The following is a 16687-nucleotide window of genomic DNA, read 5'->3' on the forward strand; positions in this document are numbered from 1 at the left end:
TATTATTTATTTATTTATTTATTTATTTTTTAAAGATTTTATTTATTTATTTGAGAGAGAGAGAATGAGAGACAGAGAGCATGAGAGGGAGGAGAGTCAGAGGGAGAAGCAGACTCCCCGCTGAGCAGGGAGCCTGATGTGGGACTCGATCCCGGGACTCCAGGATCATGACCTGAGCCGAAGGCAGTCGCTTAACCAACTGAGCCACCCAGGCGCCCTATATATATATTATTTTTTTGTGTGTGAGAGAGAGTGTGTTCAAATGTGAGGGGGTAGGTGCTGAGGGAGGAGAGAGAGAATCTTAAGCAGGCTCCTTGCTCTGTGCTGATAACAGGGCTCGATCTCATGACCCCGAGATCATGACCTGAGCTGAAATCAAGAGTCAGACACTTAACCAGCTGAGCCACCTCGTGCCCCTAGAGTTTTTCTAATTAAAAAAAAAAAAAAAAAAATTGTAACAGTAAATAGATACTAACCTTAAGCCACTAAATTACTGATTTTCTTTTCTAGAATTCAGCATACAATTGAAATAAAATGACAACCTCCTGGAGTGATCGGTTACAGAATGCAGCCGATATGCCTGCTAACATGGATAAGCATGCCCTGAAAAAGTATCGGCGAGAAGCCTATCATCGGTAAGTATTCTGTCTATTTAATCCTCAAAACATCTCTACAGCAACTCGTAATTACTCATTTGTTTCTAAGCTAGAGGAAAGAGGAAATACTTGGTATTTTATACTTACTCAATTTGTTTGTCTTTATGCTACATACATTTGGCTATGATGTAAGATATTTATCAGTGGAAACAAGGGCCAGAATTATGCAATGAAGAGAGATCATCTAGTATACATCAGGTGTCGTAATTGTATTTAATATGTCATAGCCTGAATGCTTCTGACTCATTTAGAATGATATTTCCTGGAAAATTTTAGACTCTGCACCCTACTTTCTTCATATGGTAGAGTGCAATCTGAAATAATAGAAATAGTAGGAAAAACAGCTTCAAGGATTTAAATTTTTAGATCATTTAAAACTTTTTTTTTCTTTTTTCTTATTGTGGTAAAATATACATAACATAAATTTGTCATCTTAACTGTTTTTAAGTGTATACTTCAGTGGTAGTAAGTATATTCACACTGTTGTGTGCAGCCATCACCAGTATCCATCCCCATAACTTCATTTTGTACAATTGATACTATATCTATTAAACAATAAGTCTCCGTTCTCCCCTCCTCCAGCCCCTGCCAACCAACCACCATTATACTGTCTGTCTTTATAATTTTGACTATTCTAAGTACTTCATATAAGTGGAATCATACAGTATTTGTCTTTTTGTGACAACCTTAGCATAATGTTCTCAAGGTTCATCCATGTTGTAGCATATTGCAGAATATCCTTTTAATGTAAAATTTGGGTTCTTGAATTCTTGCAGGAATTTGCTTTTGTTAGTTAAAAAATTTTTTTTAAAGATTTTATTTATTTGACAGAGGCAGCGAGAGAGGGAACACAAGCAGAGGGAGTGGGAGAGGGAGAAAGCAGGCTTCCCGAGGAGCAGGGAGCCCGATGCGGGGCTCAATCCCAGGACCCTGGGATCATGACCTGAGCCGAAGACAGAGGCTTAACTGACTGAGCCACCCAGTTGCCCCTGTTAGTTAAAAATTTTTAATAGAAACCATTTAAAAGGAAATTATCTTAGTTTTATAGTTAAGTCAATTTGTAGAATATTCTGTTTCTGGGGCTTTTTATTAAAGACATTTATTGGAGTTGGTAATTTATCATTGGTTACTGTGATGATCACTTGTCATAAACTACATTGTATGTGATGCTTTAGAATTCCCTTTTTAGAAGAAGCTAAATATTTTTAGTTAAGTAAATAAACGTCTAACTTCCGGCTTTTTTCTTGCTAATATTAGTCTTTTAAAAATGATGGTCATGAGTCATTAAGAAACTGGTTTTCAGAAGGTATGACTGTTGATCTTCTTCCGTTTCCTTATTATGGTTGTTGAGTCTTCTAGGGTGAGGATAATCATTGGGCCAAACCCTTCACTGGAATAGTTTTGCTGTATGGTCAGAAGATAGGCTGAGCTGCTCAGGTGTTACAGTGGCTTGAAGGAGGCAAGTTAGACAATTATCTCCTAAATAGTTTCTTGTTTAACACCTAGAATCTGACAGTGATCAAAATAGATCAGAATTTGTATCTACCATATCCAGCAATGGAACAATTAGATTTTTCATCTGCTCTCCATGTTTGTACCCAGGATGCTGAAGTCAGGTATTTGGTTTTTTCCTTTATTTTGATGATTATAGTGTAGAAGAATTTCTGTAAGTGAATTGGTTCTTTCTTTATGAATGCAGCTTATGAATTCAGCAGTGGTTTTTATCATGTTGAACTGAAATTTGATAAGTAATTGGGCTTGTGAATTTTTGGTTAAGCAGTCTCTTGCCTTATTTTATTTAATTTAATTTATTTTTTTTTTTTAAAGATTTTATTTATTTATTTGAGAGAGAGAGAATGAGAGAGAGCACATGAGAGGGGGGAGGGTCAGAGGGAGAAGCAGACTCCCTGCCGAGCAGGGAGCCCGATGCGGGCCTCGATCCAGGGACTCCAGGATCATGACCTGAGCCGAAGGCAGTCGCCTAACCAACTGAGCCACCCAGGCGCCCTCTTGCCTTATTTTAAAAGACATTGCAATCACTTTGTCTTTGAAGTTCTTTATATATTTACCCCACCCCAAATTTTTAATTGAAATTTACACTTCTAAAGCCATACCAGTGGTTATTTAAATTTGTTGAATAATAGTTTCTTCTCTAATCAGAGTTTTAAATTATATATGTTTAAAGTTAATAAAAAGGAACTGTAGTACCTGTAGCTTGGCACACTGATAGAATTAAAAGTGGTTATGATTTTTTTTTTAAATTTCAAATAAAAAACAGGTATTAGGTTTTATACAGAGAGAGACTGCCAGGTTGATAAAGTTTAATTTCTTTGTCACTTAACTACTTATGGATATCACATGAATGTCATTCAGGTTTTTAGTTGTGTCATTGATTAAGCTGAATTAACCTGTCATTTTAGTTTGGATTCTCATATTCAAATGGATAAGTTAAGGGGTGCCTGGGTGGCTCAGTTGGTTAAGCGATTGCCTTCCGCTCAGGTCATGATCCTGGAGTCCCGGGATCGAGTTCCGCATTGGGCTCCCTGTTCAGCAGGGAGTCTGCTTCTCCCTCTGGCCCTCCCCCTTCTCATACTCTCTCTCTCATTCTCTCTCTCTCAAATAAATAAAATAAAATCTTTAAAAAAAAAAATTAAGTTAAGATTTCAGTAGCCATCTTACAAATTCAAAATCACATGGAAAATATAGGTCCTCGGGGAATGTCAAGGAGCTGTGTTCCTTAAATAATCTACAGATGGCATATATCTTGTCAGAATAAGAAGAGTGAGGTAGAGTTATCAGAACTGTTAAACTTTTTTTCCTATTATATCATTCTAATGTTTTGATTAGTATTTCACATTCCTAAGGAATGACAAATGAAGATTCAGGGGCTGGTAAGGTTTTTTTTTAGCCTATTTATTTTGCCTAAAACATTAGATCTATAGAATACTATGCAACAATAAAAAGGATTGAACTATCGATACAACTTTGCTGTAGCAAGAAAATTATGCTTAGTTAATAAAGCCAATCTCAAAAGGTTGCCTAGTATATGATTCCATCTCTATAACATTCTTTTTTTTTTTTTTTTAAGATTTTATTTATTTATTTGAGAGAGAGAATGAGACAGAGAGAGAGCATGAGATGGGGGAGGATCAGAGGGAGAAGCAGACTCCCTGCTGAGCAGGAAGCCCGATGCGGGACTCGATCCCGGGACTCCAGGATCATGACCTGAGCCGAAGGCAGTCGCTTAACCAACTGAGCCACCCAGGCGCCCTCTATAACATTCTTGAAATGAGAAAATTCTGGAGATTGAGAGCAGAGTAATGGTGGCAAGGGTTTAGGGATTGGGGTGGGTACAGGGTGGTGGGCATAGCTGTAGAACAATGGCACAAGGAATCCTTGTGACTGGAACTGTTTTGTGTCTTGACTCTAGTGATGATTACACAAAGGCTCTACATACATGAAAGCTTGTAAAACTGGTGAAATCTGAATAAAGTTGGTGAATTGTGTCAATATCAATCCCCTGGTTGTGATAATGTACTATATTTATGCAGGATATTTTCATTGGGGGAAACTAGGTGAACGGTAAGGGGGAATCTTTCTGTATTATTTCTTACTACTGATATGAATCTGTAATTATTTCACTATAAAAAGTTAAAAAATTCAGTCACATGCCTTTTTTTTTTTTTTACATCATAGGTATTCTTTGTGTCTTCTAGATATAAGTGCTTTTCATAATGCGTGGTGATACAACTTTATGGAATACAAATTCTCTAAACTTTATTGTTCAGAAGAAGATAGTGGCTCCTAAAACATTCTGTTTGTTTCTCTGCCACCATTCCCTATATGCTTCTTCCAAAAACCTGCCTTAAAGTAAAGTAGAAAAGGGGTGGTGGTGACAAGGGAGAGAGAGAAGAGATAGCAGATCTTTGATTTAATGAAATCGTGTAATAAACACAGTTTGAGGAAATGTTACTCATATTTAGATAGCATATTTCACCTTCATAGACTCTCTGTGTAGAGCTTCTTTTATTCAAAGTAATGTCTGAGAGATAGATTCATCCATATTTTTGTGTGTATCAGTAATTTGTTCTTTTTTATTACTATGTGGCATTCTGTGGTATTAGCATACCACAGTTTATTCATCCATTTTCTGTTTATGAGCCTTTGGGCTTTTTTCAGTTTTTAGCTATTAAGTATAAGGCTGCTACAGACTGAGAAAATATTTGTAAGTCACCGATCTGATAAAAGACTTGTATCCAGAATGTATAAAGAAATTTAAATTCAACCCAATGAAGAAATGGGCAAAAGACTGATTCTTCACTACACAGGATATATGGATGGCATAAAAACACATGTGTAACATCAGTAGCCATTAGAGAAGTACCTTAAAACTACAGTGCATATGCCTATTACAGTGGTTAAAATAAAACAATACTTGATATTATCAAGGATATGGAGCAACTAGAACTCTCATACATTGCTGGTAGAAAGACAAAATGGTATAGCCATTCTGCAGAAACAGTTTGGTAGTTTATTATGAAGTCAGAGACACTTAGCATGTGACCCAAAATCTTACTTCTAGATGTTTGCCCTAGATAAATGAAAACTTACGTTCACTCAAAAAACTACATGAGTAATGTTTATACTATTTCTATTTATAATTGCTTCAAACTAGAACCAACCCAATTATCCTTCAACAGTAAAATGCAGTATACCTACAGTGAAATATAACTCAGGAAGGGGCGCCTGGGTGGCTCAGTCGTTAAGTGTCTGCCTTCAGCTCATGTCATGATCCCAGGGTTCTGGGATTGAGCCCCGCATCGGGCTCCCTGCTCAGCGTGAAGCCTGCTTTCTCCCTCTCCCACTCCCCCTGCTTGTGTTCCCTCTCTCACTGTGTCTCTCTCTGTCAAATAAATAAAATTAAAAAAATATATATATATAACTCAGGAAAAAGGAACAGACTATTGATGACACAACAACCTGGATGACTCTCAAGGACATAATGCTGAGTCTAAGAAGCCAGTCTTGGGGCGCCTGGGTGGCTCAGTCAATTAAGCGTCTGCCTTTGGCCCAGGTCATGATCCCAGGGTCCTGGGATTGAGTCCCGCATTGGGCTCCTTGCTCAGCAGGGAATCTGCTTCTCCCTCTCCCTCTGTCCCTTCCTCTGCTTGTGTTCTCTCTCTGACAAATAAATAATATCTTAAAAAAAAAAAAAAGACAAAAAAAGAAGGCAGTCTCAAAAGGTTGCATACTGTTGGAGTATATTACATTCTCAAAGACAAAACTATATAGTGATGGAGAACTGATCAGTAGGTTCTAGGAGTTGCCAGAGGAGGGGAAGTGTTTTTTTTGGGCTGATGGAACTGTTTTGATTTCAGATTGTGGTGGTTCTTACATGAATCTGTAAATGTATTAAACTTCATAGACACATATACCCCAAAAGTTCAATTTTATTGTATTTTAATTTGGGGAAAAAGAATAATGCTGCTATATACATTCTTGAACATGTCTTTGGTGGATATATGCACTCTTTGCTCTTGGTTTCTACCAAGAATGGAATTGCTAGGCCATAGGTTTATTGTTTAGTTTTAGTAGATACTGAAAAATAATTTTCCCAAGTGATTGTTCTGATTTACAGTTCTACTTATAATGCATGAGAGCAGTGTCACCAATGCTGTAATATTAATGTTTTGGATTGTATGTTTAATTTACAAGTTACTCTGGTGGATATGTAATGCATCTCATTTTGATTTTAATGTGTATTTTTCTGAAGAATAATTAGGTTAATACCTCTTCATATATTAACTAGCCATTTGGATATCGTCTTTTGTGACGTGCTTATTTAAGTCATTTGCTAATTTGATTGTCTTCTTACTTGTCTTTATATATATTCTTTTTTTTTTTAAGATTTTTTATTTATTTGAGAGAGAGAGAATGAGAGAGAGAGCACATGAGAGGGGGGAGGGTCAGAGGGAGAAGCAGACTCCCCGCTGCGCAGGGAGCCCGATGCGGGACTCGATCCCGGGACTCCAGGATCATGACCTGAGCCGAAGGCAGTCACTTAACCGACTGAGCCACCCAGGCGCCCATATATATTCTTTTTTAAAAACCCAGCTTTTTAAAGCTTATGTTATAATTCATATAACGTAAAGTGGTAGTATACAATTCAGTGGTTTTTTGTTTTTAAGATTTTATTTATTTATTTATTTAACAGAGAGAGAGCGAGTGAGAGAGCACAAGCTGGGGGAACAGCAGAGGGAGAGGGAGAAGCAGGCTCCCCACTGAGCAGGGAGCCCGACATGGGGCTCGATCCCAAGACCCTGGGATCATGACCTGAGCCGAAGGCAGATGCCTAACTGAGCCACCCAGGCGCCCCTACAATTCACTGGGTTTTAGTATATTGATAGAGTGGTATAATAACCATCACCACTGTCTAATTCCAGAACATTTTCATCACCCCAGAAAGAAACTCTGTACTCATTATTACTCACTCCCCATTCTCTTCTCTCTCCAACCCCTGGCAACCCTGTCTCTATGGAATTGCCTATTCTGGACATTTATGTAAATGGAATCATACAGTGTGTGGTCCTCTTGTGTCTAGCTTCTTTTACTTAGTATAACATTTTCAAGGTTCATCCTTCTTGTAGCATGTATCAGTACTTCATTCCTTTTTATTGCTAAATAATATTCCATTGTATGGATATATCACATTTTGTTTCCTTAGTGGACATTTGGGTTGTTTCTGTTTTTTGGCTTTTATGAATAATACTGCTGTGAACATTTGTATATGTTTTTGTACATATTTTGTAGACATGAGATATTTATGATTTTTCCAGTTTTTGTCTGGCTTTTTATTCTCAATAATCTTTTGATGAACAGATGTTCTTAACTATAAAAATGTAATTTTTTATTGAGATAAAATTCACATACCATAAAATTTACACTTGTATACAACTCATTGGTTTTGGTATATCCACAAGATTGTGCAGTCATCACCACTAATTCCAGAACATTTTCATCAATCCAAAAAGGAATCCCTTACACACTAAAAATAACTCTTCATTCCTTCCTCCTTCAGCCCTTGGTAACCACTGATCTACTTTCTGTCTGTATGGAATTGACTGTTCTGTACATTTCATATAAATGGAATCATATATGGTATTTTTTGTATCTGGCTTTTTCACTTAATATAATGTCTTCAAGATTCATCCATGTGCTGCGTGACTCGATACTTAATTCCTTTAATGGCTGAGTAATATTCCATTATATGGATATATACCACATTTTGTTTATTCATCTGTTGCTTAGTATTTGGATTGTTTCCATCTTTTGGTTGTTATGAATAATGCTACTATGACCATGGTGTTGTACAAGTTTTGCATGGACATGTTTTCAGTTTTTTAGGCTATATATCTAGCAGTGGGATTTGCTGGATCATGTAGTAACTTTATGTTTAACTTATTTTGAAGAATTGTCAAACTGTTTTCCCATGTAGGTGCATCATTTTACATTCCTGCCAGCAGTTGATGAGCGTTCTAATTTCTCCACATCCTCACAGTAACACTTATTTGTTATTTTTAAGAGCTGTCTTAGCATATGCAAGTAGTGGTATCTCATTGTGATTTTGATTTCCATTTTCCTTATGATTAATGATGTTGAGCAATTTTTTTTTTTTTAAGATTTTATTTATTTGAGAGAGAGAGAATGAGTGAGAGAGAGCGCACACATGAGAGAGGGGAGGGTCAGAGGGAGAAGCAGACTCCCCGCTCAGCAGGGAGCCCGATGCGGGACTCGATCCCAGGACTCCAGGATCATGACCTGAGCCGAAGGCAGTCGCTTAACCAGCTGAGCCACCCAGGCGTCCCAATGATGTTGAGCAATTTTTAATGTTTTTGTCATTTGCTTATCTTCTTTTGAGAAATGTCTATTCAGATCTTTTGGCCATTTCTTAGGTTTTTTTTTTTTTTTAAATTGTTGAGTTATATAAACTCTTTATATATTCTAGATACCAAACCTATGCCTGCTACACGATTTTCAATATTTTCTCCCATTCTGTGGATTGTCTTTTCACTTCCCTGGTAGTGTCATTTGAAGCACAATTTTTTTTTTAATATTGATGAAGTCCAGGGGCGCCTGGGTGGCTCAGTCATTAAGCGTCTGCCTTCAGCTCAGGTCATGATCCCAGAGTCCTGGGATCGAGCCCCACATTGGGCTCCCTGCTCAACTGGGAGCCTGCTTCTCCCTCTCCCACTCCCCCTGCTTGGGTTCCCTCTCTCGCTGTGTCTCTGTCAAATAAATAAATAAAATCTTTAAAAAAAAATTGATGAAGTCCAGTTTATCTATATTTTTTGTTGCTTGTGCTTTTAGTGTTATATTTAAGAACCATTGCTTAATCTTAAGTCACAGAGATTTACACTTAATGTTTTTTTTTGAGAGTTTTATAGTTTTTTAAAATTTATTATTTTTTTAAGATTTTATTTATTTGACAGAGAGAGAGAGGGAGAGAGCAAGCACAAGCAGGGAGAGCGGCAGGCAGGGGAGAAGCAGACTCCCCGTTGAGCAAGGAGCCTGACGTGGGGCTTGATCCCATGACCCTGAGATCATGACCTAAGCCAAAGGCAACCACCTAACTGACTGAGCCACCCAGGTGCCCGAAAAGTTTTATAGTTTTATGTTTTATATTTAGGTTTTTGATCCATTTTGATCCAATTTTTTTTTTTAAAGATTTTATTTATTTATTTGAGAGAATGAGATAGAGCATGAGACGGGGGAGGGTCAGAGGGAGAAGCAGACTCCCTGCTGAGCAGGGAGCCCGATGTGGGACTCGATCCTGGGACTCCAGGATCATGACCTGAGCCGAAGGCAGTTGCTTAACCAACTGAGCCACCCAGGCGCCCCGATCCAATTTTTTTATATGGTACAAGATGGGGGTCCAAAATCATTCTTTTGCATGTGAATATCCAGTTATTCTGGCACTATTTATTGAAAAGACTATTCTTTCCACATTAAATGATCTTGATACCCTTGTCAAAAATCAGTTGGTCATAGATGTGTATGTTTATTTCTGGACTCCCAGTTTTATCCTATTGATCTGTTTGTCTTTCCTCAGGTCAGTACTACACAGTATTGTTATGACTTTGTGTTGAGTTTTGAAATGATGATGTGAGTCCTTTGGGTTTGTTCTTCCTTTTCAAGATTGTTTTGGCTATTCTGTGGTCCACCTATGTACATAAGAATTTTAGGATTATCTTGTTAATTTCTATAAAAAAGCCAACTGGGATTTTGATAGGGATTATATTGAATCTGTATATTAATTTGAGGAGTATTGCCATCTCAGCAATATTAAGTCTTCTGATTGATGCATATGGGATATCTTTCCATTTATTTAGATCTTCTTTAAACACTTTCAACAGTAATTTGTAGTTTTCAGTGCATAAATCTATTTCTTTTGTTACATTTATTCCTAAGTATTTTATGATTTCAGGTGCTATAGTAAATGGAATTGTTTTCTTAATTTTGGTTTTGGATTATTCTTTGCTAGTTTATGGAAATATGACTGGTTTTTATATACGGATTTTGTATTCTTCAACTTGGTTTATTGCCTCTAATAGTTTTATGAATTCTTTAGTGATTCTATATATAAGATCATGTCATCTGCAAATAAGAATAGTTTTACTTCTTTACCAGTTTGGAGGCCTTTTTTCTTGCCTGATTCTGGCTAGAATGTCCAGTACAGTGCTGAATAGAACTGGTGAGAGTAGACATCCTTTTCTTTCTTTCTTTTTTTTTTTTTTTTTAAAGGATTTTGCATATTTTATTTTATTTTTTAAAAATATAAGTTCAATTATTTAACATATAATGTATTATTTGTTTCAGGGGTACAGGTCTGTGATTCATCAGTCTTAAGTAATACCCAGTGCTCATTACAACACATACCCTCCCCAATGTCCATCACCCAGTTACCCATCCCCCCACCCACCTCCCCTCCAGCAACCCTGTTTGTTTCCTAAGATTAAGAGTCTCTTATGGTGTGTCTCCCTCTCTGGTTTCATCTTTTTTTTTTTTTTTTTTAATTTATTTATTTGACAGAGAGAGACATAGTGGTAGAGGGAACACAAGTAGGGGGAGGGGCAGAGGGAGGAGCAGACTCCCTGCTGAGCTGGGAGCCCGATGCAGGGCTCGATCCCAGGCCCCTGGGATCATGAGCTGAACCGAAGGCAGCTGCTCAACAACTGAGCCACCCAGGAGCCCCTCTGGTTTTGTCTTTTCATTTTTTCCTCTCTTCCCCTATGATCCTTTGTTTGTTTCTTAAATTCCACATATGAGTGAAATAATATGATAATTGTCTTTCTCTGATTGACATATTTTGCTTAGCATAATACCCTCTAGTTCCATCCACGTCATTGCAAATAGCAAGATTTCATTTTTTTGATGACTGCATAATAATATTCCATTGTATATATATACCACATCTTCTTTATCCATTCATCTGTGGACATCTAGGCTCTTTCCATAGTTTGGCTATTGTGGACATTGCTGCTATAAACATTGGGGTGCAGGTGCCCCTTCACATCACTACATTTGTATCTTTGGGGTAGATAGCCAGTAGTAGTGCAATTGCTCGGTCACAGACCTCCTTTTCTTTTGCCTCACCTTAGGAAGAAATCTTACAGTCTTTTATCATTAAGTATGATGTTAGCTGCAGGTTTTTCATAGCTGTCCTTCATTAGGTTGTGGAAGTTCCTTTTTATTGTTTGAGATTTCTTTCTATTCCTAGTTTGTCGAATGTCTTTATCATGAAAGGGTGTTGGATTTTGTCACATGCCTTTTTGTGTCTATCGAAATGATCATGTAATTTTGTACTTTGTTGGATTTGGTTTGCTAGTATTTTGTTGAGGATTTTTTGTATCTACATAAGGGATATTCTGTATTTTTCTTTTCTTGTAATGTCCTATCTGGCTTTGGTATGAAGATATAATACTGGCTTGGAGCGCCTGGGTGGCTCATTTGGTTGAGTATCCGACTCTTGGTCTCAGCTTAGGTCTTGATCTCAGGGTCATGAGTTTGAGCCCCATGTTGGGCTCCACGCTGGGCATGGAGCCTACTTCAAAAAAAAAAAAAAAGATGTAATACTGGCTTCATAGAATGATCTGGGAAGTGCTCCCTCTTCTTCCATTTTTGGGAAGAGGTTGATAAGGATTGTTGTTAATTCTTTAAACATTTGATAGAGTTCACCAGTGAAGCTGTCAGTTTTCTTTTTTTTTTTTTAAGATTTTATTTATTTATTTGACAGAGACACAGCGAGAGAGGGAACACAAGCAGGGGGAGTAGGAGAGGGAGAAGCAGGCCTCCCGCAGAGCAGGAAGCCCGATGCAGGGCTCGATCCCAGGACCCTGGGATCATGACCCGAGCCGAAGGCAGACGCCCAACGTCTGAGCCACCGAGGCGCCCCTCAGTTTTCATATTTGTTGGAAGATTTTTTTTATTACTGACTTAATCGCTTTACTTATTATTGATCTATTCAGATTTTCTATTTTTTTTTGAGTCAGTGTTGGTAGTTTGTGTGTTTCTAGGTAATTGTCCATTTCATTTCTGTTACATATTTTTTTTAAGATTTTTTTTTTTAATTTATTTGCGAGAGAGAGCATGAGAGGGAGGAGGGTCAGAGGGAGAAGCAGACTCCCTGCTGAGCAGGGAGCCCGATGCGGGACTCGATCCAGGGACTCCAGGATCATGACCTGAGCCGAAGGCAGTCGCTTAACCAACTGAGCCACCCAGGCGCCCTCATTTCTGTTACATATTATGTGGGCATACAATTATTTATAGTATTCCCTTATATTTGTTTTTATTTCTTTAAGGTCACTAGTAATTCTCTGCTTTCATTTCTGATTTTAGTAGTTTGAGTCTTTTTTTTCCTTCATTGTAATAGCAAAATGTTGTTATATTGTTGAAACCAACCTTTGTTTCACTGATTTTTTTCCACCAGTGTTTTTCTGTTTTCTTTTATCTTTGCTCTGATCTTTATTGTTTCCTTCCTTCTGCTTGTTTTGAGTTTAATGTGCTCCTTTCTTATTTCTTAAGGTTTAAGGTTGGGTCATTGCTTTGAGATGTTTCTTCTTCTTCTTCTTCTTCTTCTTTTTTTTTTTAGATTTATTTACTTATTTTAGAGAGAGAGCCATGTGTGAACAGGCAGAGGGAGAGAGAGAATCCTCAAGCAGACTCCCCTTTGAGCACAGAGCCTGATGTGGGGCTCAATCCCAGGACCCTGTGATCATGACCTGAACTGAAATCAAGAGCTGGCTGCTTAACTGACTGAGCCACCCAGGTGCCCCTCTTCTTTTTTAATAAATGCATTTTAATGCTATAAATTTACCTATCAGTAAGCTTTTGCTGCATCCCCTAAATTTTGATACGTTTTGTTTTTGTTTTGAGTGATCTCTAAGAATTTTCTGTTTCCTCTTGTGATTTCTTTTTGACCCATTGGTTATTTAGAAATGTGTTGTTGAATTTTCACCTATTTGTGAATGTCCCAGGTGCTTTTTGCTGCTGATTTGTGCCTAATTCCATCATATTTGGAGAACATATTTTGTATGATTCAGTCCTCTTAAATTTATTGAGGTTTGGTTTATGGGCTAACATGTAGCCTATCTTGTATAATCTTCTATATGTACTTGACAAGAAAGTATGTTCTGCTTATTTTGGGTGGAGTATCATAGAGATGTCTTTTTTTTTTTTTTTAAAGATTTTATTTATTTCCAGAGAGAGAGTGTGAGAGTGAGAGCACAAGCAGGGGGAGCGGCAGGCAGAGGGAGAAACAGGCTCCCCGCTGGACAAGGAAACCAATGCACGGCTCGACCCCAGGACACTGGGATCATGACCTGAGCTGAAGGCAGACACTTAACTGACTGAGCCACGCATTCGTCCCCACAGAGATGTCTTTACCTTTATTTGTTATTTTCACTGAGTACACATTCTTACACATATTTTTGAAATCATGAGTTCTAATTGCTTCTAATTCCAGTTTCTCCAAAGAAGGTTCCTTCTTGTTTACTTTCATTCCATGAAATTATCTGTTGTTCTGTAGCAAGAACCCTGGCTCTTCACAACATCAACATATTTACTCATTTGCTCAATCTAATAATACATCTACAGTAGTTTCTTAATTGCTTTGCTCATACCATAACAAACTTTTAAATAGTTCAGGATTTGTTTGCGGTACTTCTCCTTTCTTACTTACCCTACCAGTGACTAATGATATATAATCAAATGCTGTTTTTTGTTTTTTTGTTTTAAGTTATTTGGATTAGTTATTTCCTGCTGTTCTTCTATACAGTGTGGTTAGGGTAGTTGTATGCAGTATAAATAGGTTCATTTGTTAGTTTGTTTTTTAGTTGTGTTTTTTTTTTTTTAAGATTTTATTTATTTATTTGACAGAGACATCGCGAGAGAGGGAACACAAGCAGGGGGAGTGGGAGAGGGAGAAGCAGGCTTCCCGCTGAGCAGGGAGCCCAAAGCAGGGCTCAATCCCAGGACCCTGGGATCATGACCCAAGCCTAAGGCAGACGCTTAATAACTGAACCACCCAGACACCCCTGTTGTTTTTGTTTTTGTTTTTTTCTTTCCATTCTTACTGATTTAATTGTATTATCATTTAATATAATATATATTACTACCTAATAATACATCCTGTTTCATCACATTATATCTGTTATTAAAGTTAAAATTATGCAAAAGGTGGGGCGTCTGGGTGGCTCAGTTGTTAAGCGTCTGCCTTTGGCTCAGGTCATGGTCCCAGAGTGCTGGGATGGGCCCGCATTGAGCCCCGCATCGGGCTCCCTGCTCTGCAGGGAGCCTGCTTCTCCCTTTCCCACTCCCCCTGCTTGTGTTCCCTCTCTTGCTGTTTCTCTCTGTCAAATAAATAAATAAAATCTTAAACAAAAAATTATGCAAAAGGCATATCAAAAGTGTCACTCTCATACATACTCCTTCTCGAGTTGGAGACTAATAAACTTTGGATTTGTTTTATTTATCTTGCTTGGGATTCATTTGAGTTCTTGATACTATGCTTGTCTTTAATTGGTTTCCTAAATTCTCAGTCATTATCTTTTCATATATTGTCCCTACTCTATTGTCTTTATCCTCTCCTTCTGAATTCTGATAAACATACGTTAGACGTTAGCACTATGTCCTCTCTTCTCTCATTCTTTCTCTTGTATTTTCCGTCTTTTTTTCTCCGTGTTACATTCTCGAAGGTATTTCAGACCTACCTTTTAGTTTACTAATTCTCTTTTTTAGTTGGGTCAGAGTTTCATTTTGGAATCTTTTATTAAATATGCTGTGTTACTTTTTATAGTTTCCAGTTATTATAGGAAACATTTAAATCTTAAAGAACTTTGGTTTAAGAGTCAAGACCTGAAGTACATCCTGGCTCTATTTCCAACTCCCTCCTTTCAAGGCTTTTTAAAAGAGAATTTTAATTGTTAATGCATCTATTCAGAAGTTAAACCATTTCAGTTCAATATGATAATCCCAAATTTTAATCTCTTAATTATTTTTTAACAGTGTTTAAAAATATTTAGGTGACATCCAAGTAAATTCTTACTGTATAATATTCAGGAGTACAGAAATACAGACTGAAATGTCTGTTCAGTCCCTCTTCATTTACCTTTTCACCCTCACTCCTCTCTCTTAGGTGATTAGTAGTTTGGAGATCATCTTTATAGTCCCTTCTCAATACATTTTATTTATTTATGATTTATTTATTTAGATACTTCCTCAACTCTGTATTTCATTAACTCTGAACTGAGTCTAGGTTTTTTCATACATCATAATGTCTGCTATGCTGCTCTTCATTCATAGTTACTCTTCTGTTGAAATGTTATCCACTCACTCTTTTCCTTTTAGCCTGATTAATACCTGCTAATCCTTTAGCATGGTGGTTAAGAGCCTGGGCCTTAGGTTAGCATTTTGCATTATTCCATTTAATTTCGTTTTCTTCTTTTTCTTTTTTTTTTTTAAGATTTATTTATCTGAGAGAGAGCAGGAGAGAGAGAGAGCAGGGGGAGGGGCAAAGAGAGAGGGAGAAGCAGACTCCCTGTTGAGCAGGGAGATGGTCCTGAGGCTCCATCCCAGGACCCTGGGATCATGACCTGAGCTGAAGGCAGAGGCTTAACTGACTGAGCCACCCAGGTGCCCTGCACATTGTCAGTTTAAAAAAACAACTTGGGCATTTTGCCCTTCAGTAAGACTCAGCCAAGAGAATATAGATGCATCTCTCTGTTGTACATATCTCTAATCCTATAATTACACACTGTTTTTAAGCTTTGTGAGTGGGTCTCCTCCATTAGACTTCGAACACCTTAAAATCAAGGACTGCCATGTTCATCTTTGTATTATAGGTACCAGACACATAGAGATTCAGTGAATATTTCTTGACTATATGAATGGAGTTTGAAAGATCTAATCATCTCAGTGCTTTATCATTTGCATAGGAAGCTCATGTAAATGTGTATACCCTTTGTTCAAGTGAGAATTGTTTTCCTTTCTCTTTGCAAGTAGTAAAGCCTTAAACTAGTAATTACATTTATTTCCACCACACTGAGCCACATACTGAAAATCCCGGGAAGCCATGGGAAATTGGCAGTTTTAAGCATTATTCTTCCATATTGTTTGTATTCTGTATTTATGGAATTTGGGTTGAGGAGAGTCTGTGAAAGTCCTTCATCTTCATGTACAATTTGAAAACGGGATTTTTATTTATTTTTTTTCTATTTTTAAAGATTTTTATTTATTTATTTGACAGAGAGACACAGCGAGAGAGGGAACACAAGCAGGGGGACTGGGAGAGGGAGAAGCAGGCTTCCCGCGGAGCAGGGAGCCCGATGCGGGGCTCGATCCCAGGACCCTGGGATCATGACCTGAGCTGAAGGCAGACACTTAATGACTGAGCCACCCAGGCACCCCGAGAACGGGATTTTTAAAAAAGTATTTCCCAAGAGATGTTTTGGTGAGATAATGCTTGACAAGCAACC

The 16687-nt window shown here is 37.6% G+C and overlaps 1 protein-coding gene across 3 annotated transcripts in view; it reads left to right on the forward strand.

Annotated features, from left to right (window-relative positions):
• The first annotated feature begins 490 nt into the window (after positions 1–490).
• Positions 491–16687, forward strand: part of NT5C2 (5'-nucleotidase, cytosolic II) — a 77702-nt gene continuing 61505 nt past the window's right edge. For 2 of the 3 annotated variants that reach the window (XM_081822836.1, XM_081822837.1), the window contains exon 1: positions 491–635. In XM_081822836.1, the coding sequence (XP_081678962.1) occupies positions 535–635 (101 nt within the window). In that variant the 5' untranslated portion in view covers positions 491–534. Of the gene's footprint in view, positions 636–12804; positions 12982–16687 lie in introns of all 3 variants that reach the window. The other variant, XM_081822841.1, reaches the window with a different exon arrangement.

The sequence above is a fragment of the Leptonychotes weddellii genome, chromosome 6 (genome assembly GCF_054177405.1).
Source record: "Leptonychotes weddellii isolate Sample4059 chromosome 6, ASM5417740v2, whole genome shotgun sequence".
Classification (NCBI taxonomy): Eukaryota; Metazoa; Chordata; class Mammalia; order Carnivora; family Phocidae; genus Leptonychotes; species Leptonychotes weddellii.